Source organism: Ursus americanus, chromosome 26, assembly GCF_024610735.1.
Source record: "Ursus americanus isolate L20-20 chromosome 26, mUrsAme1.1.p, whole genome shotgun sequence".
Taxonomy (NCBI): Eukaryota; Metazoa; Chordata; class Mammalia; order Carnivora; family Ursidae; genus Ursus; species Ursus americanus.
In genome coordinates, this window is record NC_142152.1 from 43,859,758 (window position 1) to 43,878,168 (window position 18,411).

The following is an 18,411-nucleotide window of genomic DNA, read 5'->3' on the forward strand; positions in this document are numbered from 1 at the left end:
GTCTCTCACTGTGTCCAAAAAACCTGAGCTTTCATTCTGCAGCTCCGTTCTGGCTCCAAAACACAAGACTCGCAGCCGCCGGTGAGAGACAGTGCTTTATTGTGCACATTACAGGGCGTCGGCGGCGTCGGGCGCAGCGCAGAGGCCGTCCTGCGGGGGCGCGCCCGTCGCACCGCCACACTGTGTACAATCGGTGCTTGGAGAGGACTGGCTACAGCAGCGGGTCTGCACACGTGTTTACACATAAATTATACACGGGACTCATACATGGAAAATAAAGCCTAAGGGCCTGGATTTTAATGAGAAAAAAACATTTCCAACATTCTGGTAGCTTCGAATGGTCTAGTCAAAAAATACTTTTGGTATAGAAAAGTCTGTACGTACAGTTCAAACTTGAGTCTGGACCGGGCAAAGGTTATTGCGTCATGGCTGCCCCCCCATCTGCCCCACCCCGGCCTGTGGGCCGCACACCTGAGCAGCAAGAGGCTGCAGGGAAGGCGGTGCTGTGAACAAAGGAGGGGACAGTGCTGTCCAGAGGCTCCTGACTGCTTGTCACTTGGTGTTAAGGGCCCTGGCCCCTGAGCTGTGCCAAAGTCCAGCCCAGGACCATCAGCCTGTATGTAGGTGACCTACACCCAGGCCCGGGACACACGCACCAAGCACTAGCACTGACAGAAGTTTCCATACGGGGGCTCCTTCAGTAGAGGAAGGAAGAGGTGTGTGGTGAGGGTGGGAAGGGCGGTGGGGGGCTCGGACTTCCAGTGACAGGAGGGCGGGCTCGAGCAGGGGGCACACCTCACTACGGTTGCAAGTTTTCAGTGTTGGGGTGGGGGTGCATCGAGAATGAGGGACGGCCTTGGGGCCAAGTCAGTGAGAGGATTCGTCTTCACTGGCCACCAACCAGGGATAAATTATGGGGCTTCTTATTGGCAACAGGGACAGTTGTTTAGAAAGCTGGATATTTATTTGGATTTACAGTAATTGGCAAAATTCAGTCTTCTTGGAGGCAAAAGTACCTCTCCCAGTTATGGGCAAACTGAAGAAAGGGCCTCACCTAGAAACTGCAGGAATTTCACATTGTGGATGCTGTCCGCTAAAGTGAGCACCATTATAGACTGCGTCTAACTTCAGCTTTCCTGGAGAAACAGCAGGGCCGTCTCTCCCGCGGCTCCTCAGCCGGCAAGCCCGCGCAGTGCTCCGAAGGGACGTTCAGGCCAGCGTTCGCTGTCGGGGTTTGATCCGTGGGTACAACTGCAAAGCAACAGAAACAGTCAGGACAAGGCCACGGCACGCTGCGCAGGAAGGGGGCACCCAGAGGGCCGTACGGCCGGCTGCTCTGTCCAGGCCGACACTCGGTGGCCACCCACCCTCTGAGATCCCGACTCCCTCTACAAGTTGCACCCCTGGCCACAGGACAGCCTCTCCTAGCACTTGGCACCCCCTTGAACCCGTGCCTGGGGCTGTAAGGCCCATTCCCTCCCCCGCTCCCTGGCCCAGGCCAGCAGCTCCGGCATCTCTGGTTCTAGGCTGCACCCGCCAGCGGCCAGGCGTGCGGGAGGAGCGCGGAGGCACCGGCTCAGTCACAGGGCGGAGGGCAGTTCGAACCGCGCTCCCCACCACAGATGTGTCGGGACTGCAGAGAGTCGTGATGGGGAGCCGGGCTGCTGCTCGGGGCTCCAGGGCGGGCACCCCCGCGGCTCCCATGGTGTAAGTGGGGGGCCTGCCGGAGCCTCCTGCCACCTCTGCAAACTCGCCTACCTCCAGAGATGGCGCTGCGCCCCGGGCGGGCAGAGGGGGAGACGGGGACAGGACCGCCGGACGGACAAGGCTGACCCAGAGCAGCGAGCTCGCGGTGCTTACCCCCAGCAGGTTCTTGGGCACGTAGCCCTCCCGGTCCCCGAGGCGAGCCCACCACCACTCGGTCTCGCTCTCATCCTTCCGCCGCAGGATGGTGAGGGCATCGCCCTCGTGGAAGGACAGCTCATCGCTGTTCTGGGCCTCGTAGCCCCACAGAGCATACACGACTCCTTTGTTCATCACGCCCAGCTTCTCCTGCACCCCTGGGATGAGACGGCAAGCGAGCGGTCAGGGGGGCGCAGGGGCCCTGTCCCCACCCTTTCTCTGCCCGGCACAAGTCCCGCTACTGGCCAACCTTCCAACTCCCACCTGGAACAATTTCCAAAAGTCAACTAGGAAGCCGCCTGACTGCTCCTGGGTGTGGGGAGCTCCCCACCACCTCACCACGGCCATCAAGCCGGCTCCTGCCTGGAGTGACTGCGGGGACCCCGAGATGAGCTGGGGGCCAATGGCCCGGCTACTTCCCGCCACACTCCTGGCACAGCTGTCACTGTGACTGTGGCCTCGGGGAGCTTGGGGCCCGCTTCGGTTTGTCTCGGCATCCCCAGGGTCAAGTGCAGGGCCGGGCCTGTAGGTTCTCAAGTTAGGTGTGGAGCAGGCGACCCACAGCTGTTGAACCCCTGGAGCAGAGGTGCTGCTCAGCTCTCCAAGTCTGACCCCCGCTCAAGTGGCTTAATGACACCAGAATGAGCCTCACTCCATGGACGGTCACCACAGGACAGGGATGGGGGTTCCCACCCTGGAGCATCCTCAGCTGTGCTCCAAGCCCTGCTGTGCCCCAGAAACGGACAGACGGCTGTTGCCCAGCCCCCCAACCTCCCCCACCGGGGGGGGGGGCATCGACACAAAGACAAGTGCTGTTTGTTTTTAGCAATTTGGCAAGAATCTTTCTGACATGGATTTTCAAACATGTTTTTAGGAATGAGCCTAAGAGAGTGGGTGACTTCCGTTCTAACGAGACAGGGGGGCTGCTCCCCAGGCGGAAGCAGGCTTCTCCCCGCGCACACCAGCGCCGCACCCAGGGGAGGCACCTGCGGCTCGGGCCACCCGCACCCCCACGTACCATACAGGAACTGGGAACACTGGATGTAGCCCTCCTCCATCTCTTCACACTTGTCCGCGGCAGTTTCAATGTCGCTGATGGTGGAGGCAAAAATGGCGGCGCCGCTCTCCACCAGCTGTTTGCAGAGGTGGACGCTGTTGCAAGAGGCAGCGCAGTGCAGCGGCGTCCTGGAACGGAGAGCGGGTGAGGGCACCGCGGGCACTGGCCAGGCCGGCCAGGGACCTCCAGGGCCACACCGGGTCGAGCCCCACGGGCTCATGGCCTGGTTTCTCGTCCCCCGGTGTCTCAGTGCAGGCGCACTGCCGAGCGGGCCTGCCAAGCGGGCCTGCCAAGCTGCCCCCAGCGAGCCGCATGACGGCAGGACCGCTCGGCACGGGCGCAGTGCCCTCACAGGGCGGGGGAAGGCAGTCAGTGTATTTGGCCACAATGTAAAAGACCCAAATGTTCAAACCCCACAGACAGGTGCCTGAAGTTTCCAACAAAATCTACAAGAGACCGGGGGGGCCTGCCCAGTGGCAGGAGGGCCCCGCAAGCAGCAACACCAATGTCCAACTGAACGGGACTCTAAGCTTCCTTTCCACACAGGTCATCCGACCCTTTAAAACCAGACGAAGGGTAATGATCTGCCAGATGTGCAGCCTACACCGTTAATCCGGTACCGCAAATCACGATGAGAGCTGTGCTTTTCACAAGAGAACCCAGAGAGCGGGAGCGGGCGGCCGGGCGAGGCGGCCTCGGGCAAGGTGCTGCACAAGCCCACCCTCTCCTGCCCCTGTGCCTCCCCCGTGTCCTGACGGCGTGGGGCCGCCTCCTACCGTAGACCGAGTGCCCCAGGGACCCTCACCAGCCGTCGCTGTCAGCGGCATTCACATTGACCCCGAAGTCCAGCAGGAACTTCACGATGTGGTGGTGGCCGGCACAGACGGCGTTGTGCAAGGGGGTGATCCCCTCGTCGTTGGGCTTGCTAGGGTCTTCCACCTAAGGACACAGGGCGCTTATGAGCCCCGCCTCCCAGCACACGGGGCAGCCCCTGCCTGTGGCTGCGGCTCAGCTCACCTCATAGATAATCCTTTGCACCAGGTCGAACTCCCCTTCCAGAGAAGCATCTAGGAGCAGCGCCAGCGGATTGAACCGGACTCTCAGCCCGTGCCCCGTCCGCTCCGAGTTCGGTTTCTTCAGGTTGGTCCGTTTGCTCTGCCGGGAAGGAAGCACACTTTTGATTTAAAGGTCATGTGCCAACGCACCCAGCCCTGGTGGGAAGGAGGGACAGGGACGGAAGCCTAGGCTAGTGTGTGCGCCCAGCAGCGCTGAGCAGCTCCTGGCATCACGAGGGCCCAGCCAGGCCGCTGCACCTCACCCAGCGCGCTCCGGGACAGAGCGGCTCAGGGGCTGGGCCCTGGCTCCTCAGAGCACCCCTAGCAGGGAGGGAGGCGGGTGACAGCCAAGCTCGGGGGCCAGCAACTCATTTCTACAAACTATAGCGGACTCCCGCTTGCCGCTCTCTGCTCCAGAGGGGCCTGTCTGGAAGGTGGCCCTCCCCTTCGTGGCCTGCCCTTCCAATTCCAGCTGCAGCTTCCCTTCCTTGGGGAAATCTGACTGGGTCCTCTAGGGAGCGCTCTGCATCCCCGTGTACTTCCTCGGCGCCCCATCTGCGTACTGCTGTACTGTCCTTCCCCTCGGCCGCAGGGAGGGCAGGGACGGGTCTGGCAAGCTCCCCCGCCCCCAGCACTATGGCTAACACAGACAGGTCCTCTACAAACACTGGCTGGCTGACCAGGAAGCCGGGGCCCCGATCTAGGACAACACCCACCGTAGAGGCTCCTGGTGGGGGCACGGCGGGGGGCAGTGGTGGGGGGGCTTGGTCTTCCCCTGGTGAGGGGGCCTCGGCCCCTGGGCTGGGGACCTGCTCCGTGGGTGGGGCTGTAGCCACGTTGTTGTTGTCATCCTCGGCAGGCTCAGCCGTTTGGTGGGTGCTTTGGGGACAGATGAGGCCCTCCGGTTCAGGGGAAGGGAGCTCGTTGTCGTTGGCGTCTGACGACGGGGCAGGCTCCGTGGGGAGCGGGGCTGTGGGCCGGGCAGGGCTGGCCTCTCCCAGGTTCCCGTTGGTGGTGTTTCCGTTGTCCACATCAGCCAGCGTGCCCATGAAGTCCTGCGAGGGGCCGGGCTGGTAGAAAGGGGTGCCCTCCATGCCCCCTGCCAGGGTGTTGAAGCGCTGGTACAGCAGCTTCTGGATGTTGGGCCCGCCGGGGCCCTCAGGCTCCGTGATGGAGCTGCGCTTCTTCAGGGGCCGCGGCGCGTTGGCCAGCTTCCGGCGCAGCGCCTCCAGGTCGGCGTCGCTCTGGTAGCGCAGCGGCGAGTGCACGATAGGTGTGAGCTTGGTGGGGCTGAGCGGCCGCGGCAGGCTCTCCACGGTGCCCGAGCCCGTGCCGCCGTCCCCGGGGGGGGCTGGGCTGTCCTGCTCTGGCTCCTTCTCAGCACTTTCTGGAGGTGGCTGGGCCTGCGGCGTGCTCCCGGCCAGCGACCCATGAAGAAACGGGAGCGGCGACGGGGACGTGGAGCCGGATGGCAGCACGGGCTTGCCGTACACTGGAGACAAAGAGGACGGGCAACGAAGGCCCGGTGACGGCACGGCTGCGGTGCTGAGGCCCACTATGACCCCCCCCCTCCCGGGGCCCTCTGATCCAAGAACCCCCTCTCCCCGCTGACTCCTTTTGGAAGGCAGAGTGTCTCTCTCACTGGTCTTTACATTTGGGATTCCAGAGTTTGGGCTTTTTCAGATGAAAAAAAAAAAAAAGTGGTTGCAGACCCGACCTCCCCACCTCAAACCAGCCCTCCTTGTTCTCTGGCCGAGGCGGCAGACACCATCCCTCCCCAGCATCTGACCCTCAGGCCCAGGCTGCACACAGGCCGCCTCAGACAGGAAGGCTCTGCCTGCCACCCGGGAGCTGGTGGGAGGGGGGGGCCAGAGCCCTGTCCCAAGTAAGCAGCGAGCTTCTGCTGGGGCTCGGGGTGGCTGGGCACTCCCAGGAGTGTGGAAGCTGCGGCCCACGCCCAAGAATGTGTGAGGAGGCCGGAGCCCAGCTGTGACCCGCAGGACCCTGCGTGCGGGTCACAGTCACCACCTGCCCCGGGATATGTGACACCAGGCTCCGTTCTCTCCCCTGTGTCCCTAGAACACTCGGCTCCCAGGGCTGACTGCCCCTCATCTGCCAGGGCTTTTCTCCCCTGCGGGCGCGGGGTCCCAGTAGCAGACACACCCTTGCCTCCCGTCCAGTGGCTGGGCGCAGCCTCTGCTAGGTGGCTAGCAGGACCACATCTGGGCAGAGCCCCCCCACCAGCCCCGGAAAAGCTGCACCCATTTCCACGAAGCAGGAGAAAAAGAGGAATTTCCGGGAGCTGGGCTTCCCAAGTACCACAGGGAGCCAGGTGCTTAGATAGGAAGGGAGCGCTTCCCATCCGAGCCCACTGCAAAACGGCTCCGTGCACGTCATCTTTTACCCCGATCTCACACGGACCTCTGAGGCCACACTGTACGTAAGAATCTGTTTCAATCCTAAATAGTCCATGGTCCACATGTAAGGCTAAGGGTTGGCATTTTAAGTAAAGATATAATCTGTTAGCCTCAAGACAAGAGTACAAACCCACCGTACCTGCTTTGACAGACTTATTTAAGGTGCTGTGCACGGCTGGCTGGTAATTCTTAGGAGGCGTGGCCTGCTGGAGGTACATGGAGTATATGGAACTGGAATTCACTGTCTGGGGTCCTTTCCTGGGGGACTGTGGCCTTGAGCCTTTATCAGCCAGAAAGGGCCTGATGGCCACAGTCACTGGGAGCTCGGGTTTGCTGTCTCCAGCTGGAAACGCAGGCGGCCCCACCGGCGGGTACGTGGGACTCGGCGGCACTGAAATCCTCTGCTGAATCTGCTGTGACGAGCCAGGCGTGCCCGCGGGCGGCACTGGACCAGGTTTCTGCCGACCGGGCAGGCCTGTGCTGGGCCTGGGCAAGCTGCCTTCCTTCCTCCTCTCCAGGGAGTTTGTGGAGCCTGGGCCCATGGGTGCAGGGCTTGGGTACGTCCCGTAGCTCGGAGGCAGCTGCTTGCCGACACCGGGGACAGGGGGTGGCATTTTACCCATGTCCGTGCCCTAAATTCAGATGTAAAGAAAAAAACAAAGTCACCCTTGGAAAAGTTAAGCATGTTTCTATCCATAGTCACAAGGGAATACAAAGTAGGACTTGTAATCCTTCCACTCAGCATGTGACCAGGCACAGGACACGCTGCGGGAATCGGCGGTGGCCCGTCTGCAACAGAACAACTCCGACGCAGAGCGTCTGCACATGCATGCCTCTCAGGGGCTCGGGGTCCGTGGACTTCTCCACACTTAGTCAGATTTAGACACTCACAGGATTCATTTGCCTCATGACACCGCTCACCCCTTACAGGAAGATGAAGTCTGAACAGTGATACAGTGAGGATCCTGTGGGTGTTTGTGACAAAGACAAACAGCCTACCAGCTTCTCCGCGGTTCCTAAAGCTGACAAGGGCGTCGGCTGGCTTGAGACAGTCCCCTGCTTGAGAGGACCCTCCATGCTCGAGTCCTTCCAGTCCACACCAGCAATCTGCGTGGGCTTCACTGAAGAGCTGGAATTTTGTTTCAATGTTGGCCAGTTTCCATCATTGGCTTGAAAAGAACACAGAATCTGAGTAAAATATTTCCTGAAATGAGCTGAACCAACCTAAGAATAACCCCTTGCCGGAAGCCAAGATCACCTTCCGGGAGATCACATCCAGACAGGGCTCCACGAACCAGGTGCCCCCCCCACCCCGGCTGCTGCACGGCCAGCCTGAGGGTGCCACGTGCTGGCCACGCATCGCCCTCACGTGCGCAGAGACTTGGTGACCGTGCACGGGGCCAGAGGGCCGTGGAAACGTCTCCGGGCCCCTATCTAAATGCAGGTCAGATCCACTACATCAACACCAATAAATAAAATAAGCATCAGCACTTACTTTACAAACGTGACTTATAAAACCAATTACATGCAGCAATTTAAAAAATTTGTCTTTTGACTTCATAACAGGTTTGACCTGTACTACTTGCACAGTAAAAGAAAAATTTGATTTTAATCTGTTAGAAGAATTCAAGATCACAAGAGGCCAGTACAAGTTCCCACTGATTGGAGTAGCAAGCTCTTATTCTGTTGCAGTGATTAGAAAGCTAGTCGAACCCATGGTTTTAGGAAAGCCACTGAAGAGATTTTTTTTTTTTAAAAGCATTTTCCAAACTGAGAAAGGGTACAGAAGCAATCCCTCCTGGCAGTCACAGTGACATAAATAAATTATAACATCTACAGGGGTCGGGACACAGCCTCTGACTCAGGCTCCCGTTCCGCTCCACGGCAGGCACTGGTGAGGGACTGAAGTGGCAAAGACCCCAGCTGTAAGCCACATGGAACAGACAGAAAGCAGAAGGGACTGTTTGGGCCTTTCTGACAGGAACACCACCTCCTCTTTCCTCACCCACCAGCCAGCACGAGCAGGTGGGGATAACTGAGAAGCAGCAGGGAAATCACTATTCCTCAGAACAGTGCTTGCGAAAAGAGCTGTGACTCGTGAGACAGGATGAGTAAATGCTCACGTGTGCTCTGAGCACAAGTGCAGAAGGCGCCCCTTGTGCAGTGAGGGGGGCAGAGCCTCGGGGCACCCTGTAGGGCCCTGTCAGGGGCAGCCTCCTGCGGCTCCAGACAGCAGGGTCCAGAACGGTCCTGGCCAGGCTGCAAGGGTGCTGGTGAGGCATTCCAAGACCTCGATCCAAAACACCACTCTGCTCTGAGGGACCAGTCTTCCGGGCAAGAAGTGCACGTGCCTTCATGTCCCCTTGGTTGTTATCTTAGAAGTGGGGGATGTGTGGGCCAGAAGCACACGGGTTCACCAAAGATACACGGCGGTGGCCACACTGGGCTGATGGGGAAACAAGCAGCGCCCAGCAGACTTGGGGGGGGGGTCCAGCCAGGGGTCTCACGGAGTGTGGCCAGCCAGCTGCTTCTGAAATCCACAGTGATGGGAGGCTTTACGGAAATCAGCCACAAAGCGACTGAAGACGGAACTGGGAATTCCCTTCTCTAGGATGAGGCAAGGGACGCAGAAGAAAGATCACTTATTTTCACTATAAAGGACTATAAAGGGACAGTTATCTTCAAGTATGATGGGAGGTTCTTGTATAGGAGCTAAATCTAAAGTCTTTAACGAACTCAGAAAATCATCTTAATTTCATAAAAACAAAACCAAAACCCCCTGCTGTGCCAGGATCTGGCAAAGCCTTCCTGAGGAGCCGGTGTGTGTGGCCCAGCCCGAACTCCACACCTGCTGAAGGAAGTATGGCATTTTCCCCAAGTCTAGATGGGATGAGCAGACCTTTGTCAGTTTGGAAAACAGGCGATTGCTGGGTGAGCTGCATCAGAGAGGGCTGGAGCCCCGCCGGGCCTGCCGGCCGACATACGATTTGCAAACGGGTTTGCAGAGCGCCCTGAGGAGCGGCAGTCAGGCCCGATGTCGAGGTCTGATACTGTCCACAAGCTGGTCGCTTTGGGCTTCCCACGGCCATCTGCGTGACACGGAACCAGAAGGAGTCGACAGTGTGAGTCAGAGCCCTGCAGGGAGATTTCTCCTCCCAGCTCCACGCCTGGGCCGAGACTCTGTCCCCAGTGTTGGGGGGCGCAGCTTGTGTCGAGTCACCTCGCACGGCAGTGGAAAGACCTAGGCTTCGGCTGAACTCCTGCGGGACACGTTCTCCAGGCCCTGGAAGGGTGTCTTCTCCCTGCAACCCCTGGGAGGCGGCCCAGCACACACCCACAGAGAAGAGGGGAACGGGAGATGTCCTCGGCTCAGGAAGTGTTTCAAGTGAAGTCAGCAGAGGAGGAGCTGGCTGTGAAATTAACTGCCACTGGAAACGGACAGATATCTACCCCACTGTAGGACGGCTCCAACTATAAATAAGAGCTTCCCCAAGAACTCTGCCCTTAGAGACTTGCATCGACCCCGCGCTCCGTGTGGCTGCCGAGACACAGCCGTGGAGCGAGTGGAGCCTGGGTGTGAGGCCTAGCCTGCCTGGGTCAGAATCAGCCCCGCGCCCCACAGCAGGCGTGGCAGACCTGCTGCTGCTCAGACCGGGTGCCAGGCGAGAGACCACGCGCAAACAGAAGGCTTCACGGATCTACCGCCGGCCCTGACATCCGCCCTCAGGACAGCCCAGTACTGGTGTCCTGTCGGTACTGCACTCCGTGATTCCGTGTGTTGCGGGCAAACGCATCACCCCAGCATCAAGAAAATCTTACTGCAAAGAAGCACTGCCTTCTCAATGTTTAGAAAATAGCTGCCTCCTTCCGAGAAATGAGAGCAGACTCTCCCAGGAGAGCCTGACCTGCCCTCGGTCAGGAAGCATCCTATCAGGAGAGCTGCGCGCCCGCGCGGTGCTGGTCACACCACATGGTTCGGCGCAGCCGAGGCCAAGGCGACGGTCGTCGACCTCTGCATCGATGACGACTACGCGGAGCGCGGAAAGGAATTAGAAGCCCTCACACACTGTTTAGACAGGCTGCCCCTCTGCTGGGGGCGCAGCTGTGCCGGGGGGAGCAGCAGGCTCGGCGCCCTCACAGCTACACGAAACCCATGGCACGAGAGGCTCAGGTCTTAAGTAATTCGTGTTTTGGGGGCGCCTGGGTGGCACAGCGGTTAAGCGTCTGCCTTCGGCTCAGGGCGTGATCCCGGCGTTGTGGGATCGAGCCCCACATCAGGCTCTTCCGCTATGAGCCTGCTTCTTCCTCTCCCACTCCCCCTGCTTGTGTTCCCTCTCTCGCTGGCTGTATCTCTCTCTGTCAAATAAATAAATAAAATCTTAAAAAAAAAAAAAAAAAGTAATTCGTGTTTTGAAAAACCACTTATAGTAAAGACGTTCAGCTCGATAAAGAGCATCTGTCCTCAATTTAGGGCCATATTATTACCGTGGTGGCACACAGCTCCCAAACCGGCCAGAAGACAAAGTGCCTCGGGGGAAACGCGGGGTGCACTGCAGGGGCCTCCTCCGAGGCTGCCGACTTCCACGGCTCTCCCCGAAGAAAAGGCCCCGGGCCACTCACCAGATTTGGATCTTCCATGGGCAGCACTCGAGGCAACAGTGAGAGACTGGGGCTTTACGGGGTCCCCTGGGACAGAGTAGCTGCCGGCGCTGGGCACCTGGGTGTAAGGCCCCACCGCGGCGACCCTGCCGGGCGTGCTCAGGGGCGACTGTGGGGACGAGGTGCCATTCACACGGCTCAGCTAGAGAACAGGAAGAAATGAGAGTTAAAGTTCTCCTAAATGAAATCACAAGCCTAGTGCGACAGTCTGCTCTCATGTGAACCACTCACTGCATCATGTGCCCTTAGGAAGCCCCATCATTCTGAAACATCAGTATCTAGAAAGGGCAAGTGTTGAAAGAAGGGCCACAACCCCAGTCCCATATGAGTGATTCTCTCTTTCTGTGAGCCAGGAGACACAGGAGCTGATGGCAGAACGGAACAGCTTCCCAGGACACCTCCACGGAGCCCTCTTCCCTGGGAGTTGCTCTCTGTCCCCTAGGTGGTCAGAGGTACCAGTCAAAGCCCGGGCTCTGAGCCTTGGCTTCAAATCCTGCTTTGCCCCTTACTCACTGTGCTGCCCTGGTCAAGTGCAAGTGACTTAGCCTCTCTAAACCTCTGTGCCCATGTCTGTAAAGTCAAGATACGGCTTCTTGTAAGGACTGAACAAGCCATGCAGGGCACAACGACAGGGCTTGGCACCAGGTAAGGCTCTGGAGGGCCTGAAGACAGCTCTGCGTGCTCAGCAAGGACACCATGCTACACCCAATGACAGTGATCACGTGATGCTGCCTAACACCACGAGGGTTCATAACAGGAATCCACCTGGAGAATCACGGACGTCTTAGGGCCCCCCAGTCTGTGAGAGATCAATAACCTCTTGTAATTGTTTGCAAAGTTCTGCATACATGAGCCTGTATCACTTTGGGGAGAGGGTCTAGGACTTTCACAACTGCCCACAGGTGCCTAGGACTTTTGCGTGGAGACATATCTATGCAGAGGCACCAATTTCTTCTAGAAGATCACCTGAAGTATCAGTGGAAGGCAAGAAGTAACATTTACTTAGCCATCTGTGACGCTTAATTTTATGTGTCAACTTGGTGAGGCCATGGTACCCAGATATTTGGTCAAACGTGTCTGGATGTTGCCATGAACGTAAGTTTTAGATGAGACTGACATTTAAATCAACAGACTCTGAATGAAGCAGATTGCCCTCCACAATGCGGGCGGGTTGCATGCAGTCGGTTAAAGGACTTGAGAGATAAAGACTGAGGTGCTCGGAGAAAGAGGAAACTGGGCCTGCAGATGACCTGCTGACGGGAGCGGCGGCACCTACACTCCCGTGTGCCCAGGCCGCAGATCTGAGGTGTGAATCATGCGAGCCCGTCACTCCAAGTCACTCGCTCTCCACATACCCCCTCGTTCTATTTCCCCAGAGAGCCCTGACTGACAGAACTCAACTAAAGAGTGCTGGGTGAGCAAGTGTGGAGAGTGCGCACACTTCCTCTCCCACGGTCTCTGTGTTGCTCATTGAGAGAAAAAAGAAAACCATTATTTGAAAACATGGAGTTACCCAGATTAGCCACTGACCCTCTGGTTAAAAACAACAGAGTAGACCAATTTGTAAATAAGAGCTTCCACCTGCCACCACTGATGACGACACTCAAATAAGGGCGGTTGCCTCTTCCTCTGGCACCCTCCTAACCGCCCACCTCCCCCGCCAAGCCCCTGACGCCCACACGCGCCTCCGGAGAGCTGCCTCCAGGGCAGCAGCAGCTGCCAAGAGGCCACCTGCCACACTGTGAAAGCCCCAATAACGGAGAGCGGATGAGGGCGCTCGGGGAGCAGTGTCCAGGCTAGCTGACAGCCCGCTCCCTTCACTCCAGCTCTGCACGCGGGCACTGCTTCCTTCCAACCGTGACGCCCCCCAGGGAAGGCAGGGCAGGTGCCATGTCCAGGGGGTCCCTTGGACCCTGCACAGGGGTCCCTTCTCCCACAAGCTCTCGGAATGCTCGTGCCCACTGAAGTGCCAAGAGTAATGGCGGGACTTGGCGGCACCCGGCCCCATCAGGAGATTGGTGAAAGGGGCCACCGGCCCTGGGACTTGTGTATTCTACTGAAGCTGCAAAAGGAGCGAGGTGATGACCTGGGAAGATAGCCATGTTGCAGTTAAAACAAAAGATGAGGAGAATAGTGTGAATGATATTCCTACAATTCCATTTTCAATGAAAAATTAAATACCTTGTTGTCTGTATTAACCAAAGACTGGAATTATTAAAACTACTGTCCTTGGAGAATGAGAACAGGACGGAAGGGACTTTCACATTTTCCTTCAAGTATTTCTGGACTAATTTTCCAGAGTATGTACTACCTTTGAAATATCAAATTAAAGGTTTTTAAAAAGCACTAACCCTCAGTTTGTTTCCTGTGATTAAGAGTCTCTTATGGTTTGTCTCCCTCTCTGGTTTTGTCTTGTTTCATTTTTTCGTCTCTTCCCCTATAATCCTCTGCCTTGTTTCTTAAATTTCACACATTACTGAGATCCTATGACAACTGTCTTTCTCTGATTGACTTATTTTGCTTAACAAACTGAGGGTTGCTGGAGGGGATGTGGGTGGGAGGGATGGGGTAACTGGGTGACAGACACTGGGGAAGGTATCTGCTGTAAGGAGCACTGGGTATTCATAAGACTGATGACTCACAGACCTGTACCTCTGACACAAATACATTAATGTTAATTAACTGAATTTAAATTAAAAAAAAAGCACTAAACCTTTACATGGCACTTTGCTTGAAAGTTTACAAAGCCCTTCCACATGGGTTATTCTCAGAATCCACACAAAGACTGCTGGGGCAGGAAGGACATATCAGTTTACAGCAAGGACGTGTGTCTACACAGGTCAGGGAACGTGCCCACGTGGCACAGCTTACAGTGGCAGAGTGGGACCAAGCCGGGTGCTGCCACACCAGAGCTAGAGCCTCCCCCAGGGAGGGGACAGAACTGCACGGGGCGGGGGGGAGAGGGGTGGTTGGGGAACACCAGCTGTGGCTGCGGACAGGGATGGTTTGGATTCCATCCACCAGGAAACTAAGGTGGCTTTGGAAAGAGAGCTTTTTGCTACTGTCTGTTTTATGGTTTATGGCCAATATGTGTCTCATCAGCTGTGGCAAATGGGGGAGCGTTAGAGTGAAGACGTGCAATTGTGTGCGGTATCCTTTTTAGCTTATCCCACACAAGTATCTTCCCTCTCACATGCCTGAATTTTCTTCCCATAGAGACGTTCGCGCAGTTCGCTGATCCGCTTGTCCATCACGGCCACCTCCATGTTGCGTTTATTCAAGAGTTCCTTCTGCTGCTGGAGCTTCGAAGTCTGTTCCTGGTTAAGCTGGTTACGAATCTGCAAATTAAAAAAATACAACTTTCAGGATTTGCATTAAACAGTCAATGCTCATTTCCAGGAAAAGTAAAAAAAAAAAAAAAGAAGAAGAAGAAAAAGCAGCATCAGTGGCGCCTGGGTGGCACAGCGGTTAAGTGTCTGCCTTCGGCTCAGGGTGTGATCCCGGCGTTGTGGGATCGAGCCCCACATCAGGCTCCTCCGCTATGAGCCTGCTTCTTCCTCTCCCACTCCCCCTGCTTGTGTTCCCTCTCTCGCTGGCTGTCTCTATCTCTGTCGAATAAATAAATAAAATCTTAAAAAAAAAAAAAAGCAGCATCAGGTACTTCTGTGTATTTACACATGTGTGTTGTCGCTGTGTGCTAAGTAGCTGACGGGCACGGGCGAGGCCCAGAGGTCTTCTACATCTGTAAACACACGCGTTCTTCAGAGCATCTGGAGTGACTGGTGCCAGTGATGACCACAAGAGACCACGACCACGGCCCATGAAAATGGTGTGTCACAGACACCCCCCCAGGGCATGTCCTCTAGGGACCTGAGCACAGGTGTCCACTCCACCCCACACAGGCCACTGAATGAACACCTTATGTGGAGGCAGCAGGAAATTCACGAAGGATGGCCTCGCTCGCCCACTGGAATGTACGGATATCATTCTAGCGGACTGCAGGCAGCACTTTAAAAAAAAAATGAACCACAGAAGGCATCAGTGTGCACCGTACGCACAAGGTTAAGTCTTGTTAAGCTCTCCCAGGTGCCCACGCGTGCTAGGAACACACACTTGAATGTGTGCACCAGACAGGAGGCAACATGCCCTGTGCGGTCTAGACTACAACCAGAAAGCTTGGCAAACAGATGCATATGAGCAAATATACTATAATCATCACTATACCCTTAAAAACTGCACTTTTAACAATTGCTTAAAGTGTAAAAGAAGTCATAAGTTCTTTATTTCATTTCTGTGCATCGATGTTAGAGAACTTAACAGCAATAAAAACAATTTTACTCTCTGTAATTAAATATTTTCATTTCATAAGATGATATAGTACTTTTTCTGCCAAGTGCTAATAGAACTTCAAAACTTGTTTCTGCTTGAAAAACCACCACTGAATGATAACTTCTGAGAAATGGAAACCTTGAGGACTGTTCTGGACTGAATGTGTCCTCCCTAAAATCCATATGTTGCCCTAACTTTTAAGGTGATGATGGTATTGGGAGGTGGGGCCTTTGGGGTGATCAGGCTGAGATGAGGTCCTGAGGGTGGGGCCCCCATGATGGGGTTAGCGCCCTTGTAAGAAGAAGGAGAGAGACCAAGCTGTGGGGACACAGCAAAAAGCCAGGAAGCAGACTCTCCCCAGGAACCCAATCTTGGGACTCCCGGCCCCCAGAGCTGTGAGAAACCAATGTCTATGCCTCAGTCCCCCGGGCTGTGGAGGGCTGTTAGAGCAGCCCTAGCTGGTGGGACGAGAACGTAACAATAGGCATTTGTCTCATCAAAACAGAGTGTAAACAGAAACCCTGAATATCATTTAAAGCTTAATTTTTTCCCCAGTTCATTACATTGCCAATTAAATTCTGTACTCAATTTCTGCACTGAAAACATGCTGGGTGAAAGATGCCAGTCACAAAAAAATGACACATTGCATGATTTGCTCATATGAAATTTCCAGAATAGGTAAATCCAGAGAGACAGAAAGTAGATTCATGGTTGCTTAGGGGTAGGGGTAGTGGGGTGATGGCAAAGAGGCATGTGGTTTCTTCTGAGAGTGATGAAGGTGTTTTAAAGTTGATCGTGGTGGTGGATGCAAAACTCTATGAAGATATTAAAAACCACTTAATTGTACATGGTATATGGATGAATTGTATGCTACGTGAATTATATCTTAAAGCTGTTTTAAAAATTCTTTGTAGTGAGTACAGTTTGTGCCTACTGTTACCCTAGGATCCATTCACTTGTTTCCAGTTTGAGGCTTCCGCCCACGCTGCGAAGAAAGCCCGAGAGATGTTTAACGTCACCGCTCCCCAGACCCAGCGAGTCACCTGTAGCTCTTGGCACAGTCTCTTCAACTCCGCCGCCGCCGGTCCCGCCAGCTTGCCGCTGTAAGACTGGAGCCCGCTCAGCTTGCCTCTCTTTAAATCTTCCAGTTGCTGACTGAGCTGATCAACTCGTAAAATTGCAGTCTGTACTTCCTGCTTCTTTTCCTGGAACATGGCACTGAACCTTTCTATTTCAGCAGCTATAATTTCCCAGCAATAAAGAAAAAAACATCACTTAGTTGTACTATTTTTTTTGGGCGTGTGGTATTTTGTTATTTCGGCTTTGTGATTTCGTCTTCATTTCTAAACCTTCAACTCAGCTCTAGCGTCATCTAGTGCCAGACCTTGGGGGGAGAACTGTGATATGCATAATCCAACAGACTTTTCAACAAGCCTCCGGAACACATGATGTGACCGCACACACGGCCAACTATACGTGCGCTAACTACTGAATATTGTTTAGTGAGGGCCACCAGTCCACAGGCCAGCCTGGCCAGGCCACTGAGGAACCTCACTGCACCCACAGAACAAAGGCTTTGTCAGGAAGGGAATCCAAGCCTGTCTTGCTTGTCAATGTAACACAAAGTTGGCACCAACTGAATTGATAATAAAACAACAAAGAATCCACATGCACAAAAATAAAAGGTGAGCATTTGTATGGTTTATCTTAATACCCAGATGAAGTTTAAGCTGTTCAATTTAAACAGACCCTCATAATGAGCACCGTCTTGTGGCCCTGCAGCCCCAGTTCAGAGGGCAGCTAATAAATTACAAATGTAATGAAGGACCTTCCCAGACCACTTAACCTAACTGACCCCGTCCTTTCAGATGCAGGTAACAGAGCAAAACTTCAGTGCACTTCCTATAGCAAGATCTGACACGGGTCTGTGTGAAAGTGTCCAGAGCTGGACTCTTTCATTTTATCCACGCCCGGGTGTGGGTGCTGAGCGAGGCCGCGCAAGCGTACACAGATTGCCGTTCATAATCTTGCTGTAGTCTACTTGTCCTCTCATGGCACGAATTTTCTTCAGCTTATTTTCCTGGGCTTCAACTCGTTCTTTCAATTTCTGAAGCTTCTCATTCTCAGAAATAGACTGCTGCTGTCGGCGCTCCTGCTGCTTTAGGAAATGTAAACGCTGCTCCTAGCAAAAGAGGGATACAGGGAATTGCGAGAACTGAAGCACATGATCACGGTCACACACGAAAAAGGTATGGGTAGCTCCCACGGGATCGCCCATCTTAATGAATATTAGAGAAATGCTCGTGTCATCTTGCAAACACCAGCCCACACGGAACTGACACTACTGGACACACATCGGTGAGTGGTGGTAAGAGTCTGAAGACGTTTCCACGTACATTTTACCATGCACACTGACCTATACTGCTCGGTTAATACGGATGCTTTCTCAGAGCATCTCCCAGCAGGAGAACATCAAGCCTGCGTGTCCCATGCGCTCACACAATCTCCTCTCCTTCCTGTCTGGGAAGCCCCGTCTAGTCCTCATTTCCTGCTATCAGGTCGTTTCCTGCTGCCACAAAGCAGCTTCCCAAGGTCCCTTAGTTACCTCTTAAAGGAAATGGGCACTGACCAGCACAGGGTCTTACACTGAAAACAGACAAGGTGATCAGTAAGGAAATAAACCTCTAATTTGCTAAGTTAACAATGGACAGTCAAGAAATGCTTGTTTTCTTTAGAGATAATTTCTTCAAAACTAATGAAACATTCTACAGTCAAATAAGAACAGGACAGTCCTAAAATAAAAATATGTGCAATACTCTTCAATAGTCTTTTCCCTATTCATATGAAGACACACTTTGAGGGTAACAGTCGACATGAAATACTCATGGTCCTACACGTATGCATAAAATAGGCCTAAGTAAGGAGGGGACTAACTGTGATGATACAAGAGTCACACATTACATGCTACAGTCAGGAAACACATACTTGAATA

The 18,411-nt window shown here is 54.8% G+C and overlaps 1 protein-coding gene across 6 annotated transcripts in view; it reads right to left on the bottom strand.

The window, feature by feature from the left end:
- Positions 1-268: 268 nt before the first annotated feature.
- PPP1R13B (protein phosphatase 1 regulatory subunit 13B) overlaps positions 269-18,411 on the bottom strand; it is an 85,446-nt gene continuing 67,303 nt past the window's right edge. For 5 of the 6 annotated variants that reach the window (XM_045776139.2, XM_045776145.2, XM_045776144.2 and 2 more), the window contains 13 exons: positions 17,427-17,601; positions 16,463-16,659; positions 14,288-14,428; positions 11,052-11,232; positions 9,416-9,520; positions 7,431-7,600; positions 6,571-7,063; positions 4,731-5,506; positions 3,977-4,114; positions 3,765-3,898; positions 2,921-3,087; positions 1,861-2,060; positions 269-1,251 (listed from right to left, as the gene is read on the bottom strand). In XM_045776139.2, the coding sequence (XP_045632095.1) occupies positions 1,210-1,251; positions 1,861-2,060; positions 2,921-3,087; positions 3,765-3,898; positions 3,977-4,114; positions 4,731-5,506; positions 6,571-7,063; positions 7,431-7,600; positions 9,416-9,520; positions 11,052-11,232; positions 14,288-14,428; positions 16,463-16,659; positions 17,427-17,601 (2,919 nt within the window). In that variant the 3' untranslated portion in view covers positions 269-1,209. The remainder of the gene's footprint in view (positions 1,252-1,860; positions 2,061-2,920; positions 3,088-3,764; positions 3,899-3,976; positions 4,115-4,730; positions 5,507-6,570; positions 7,064-7,430; positions 7,601-9,415; positions 9,521-11,051; positions 11,233-14,287; positions 14,429-16,462; positions 16,660-17,426; positions 17,602-18,411) is intronic. The other variant, XM_045776140.2, reaches the window with a different exon arrangement.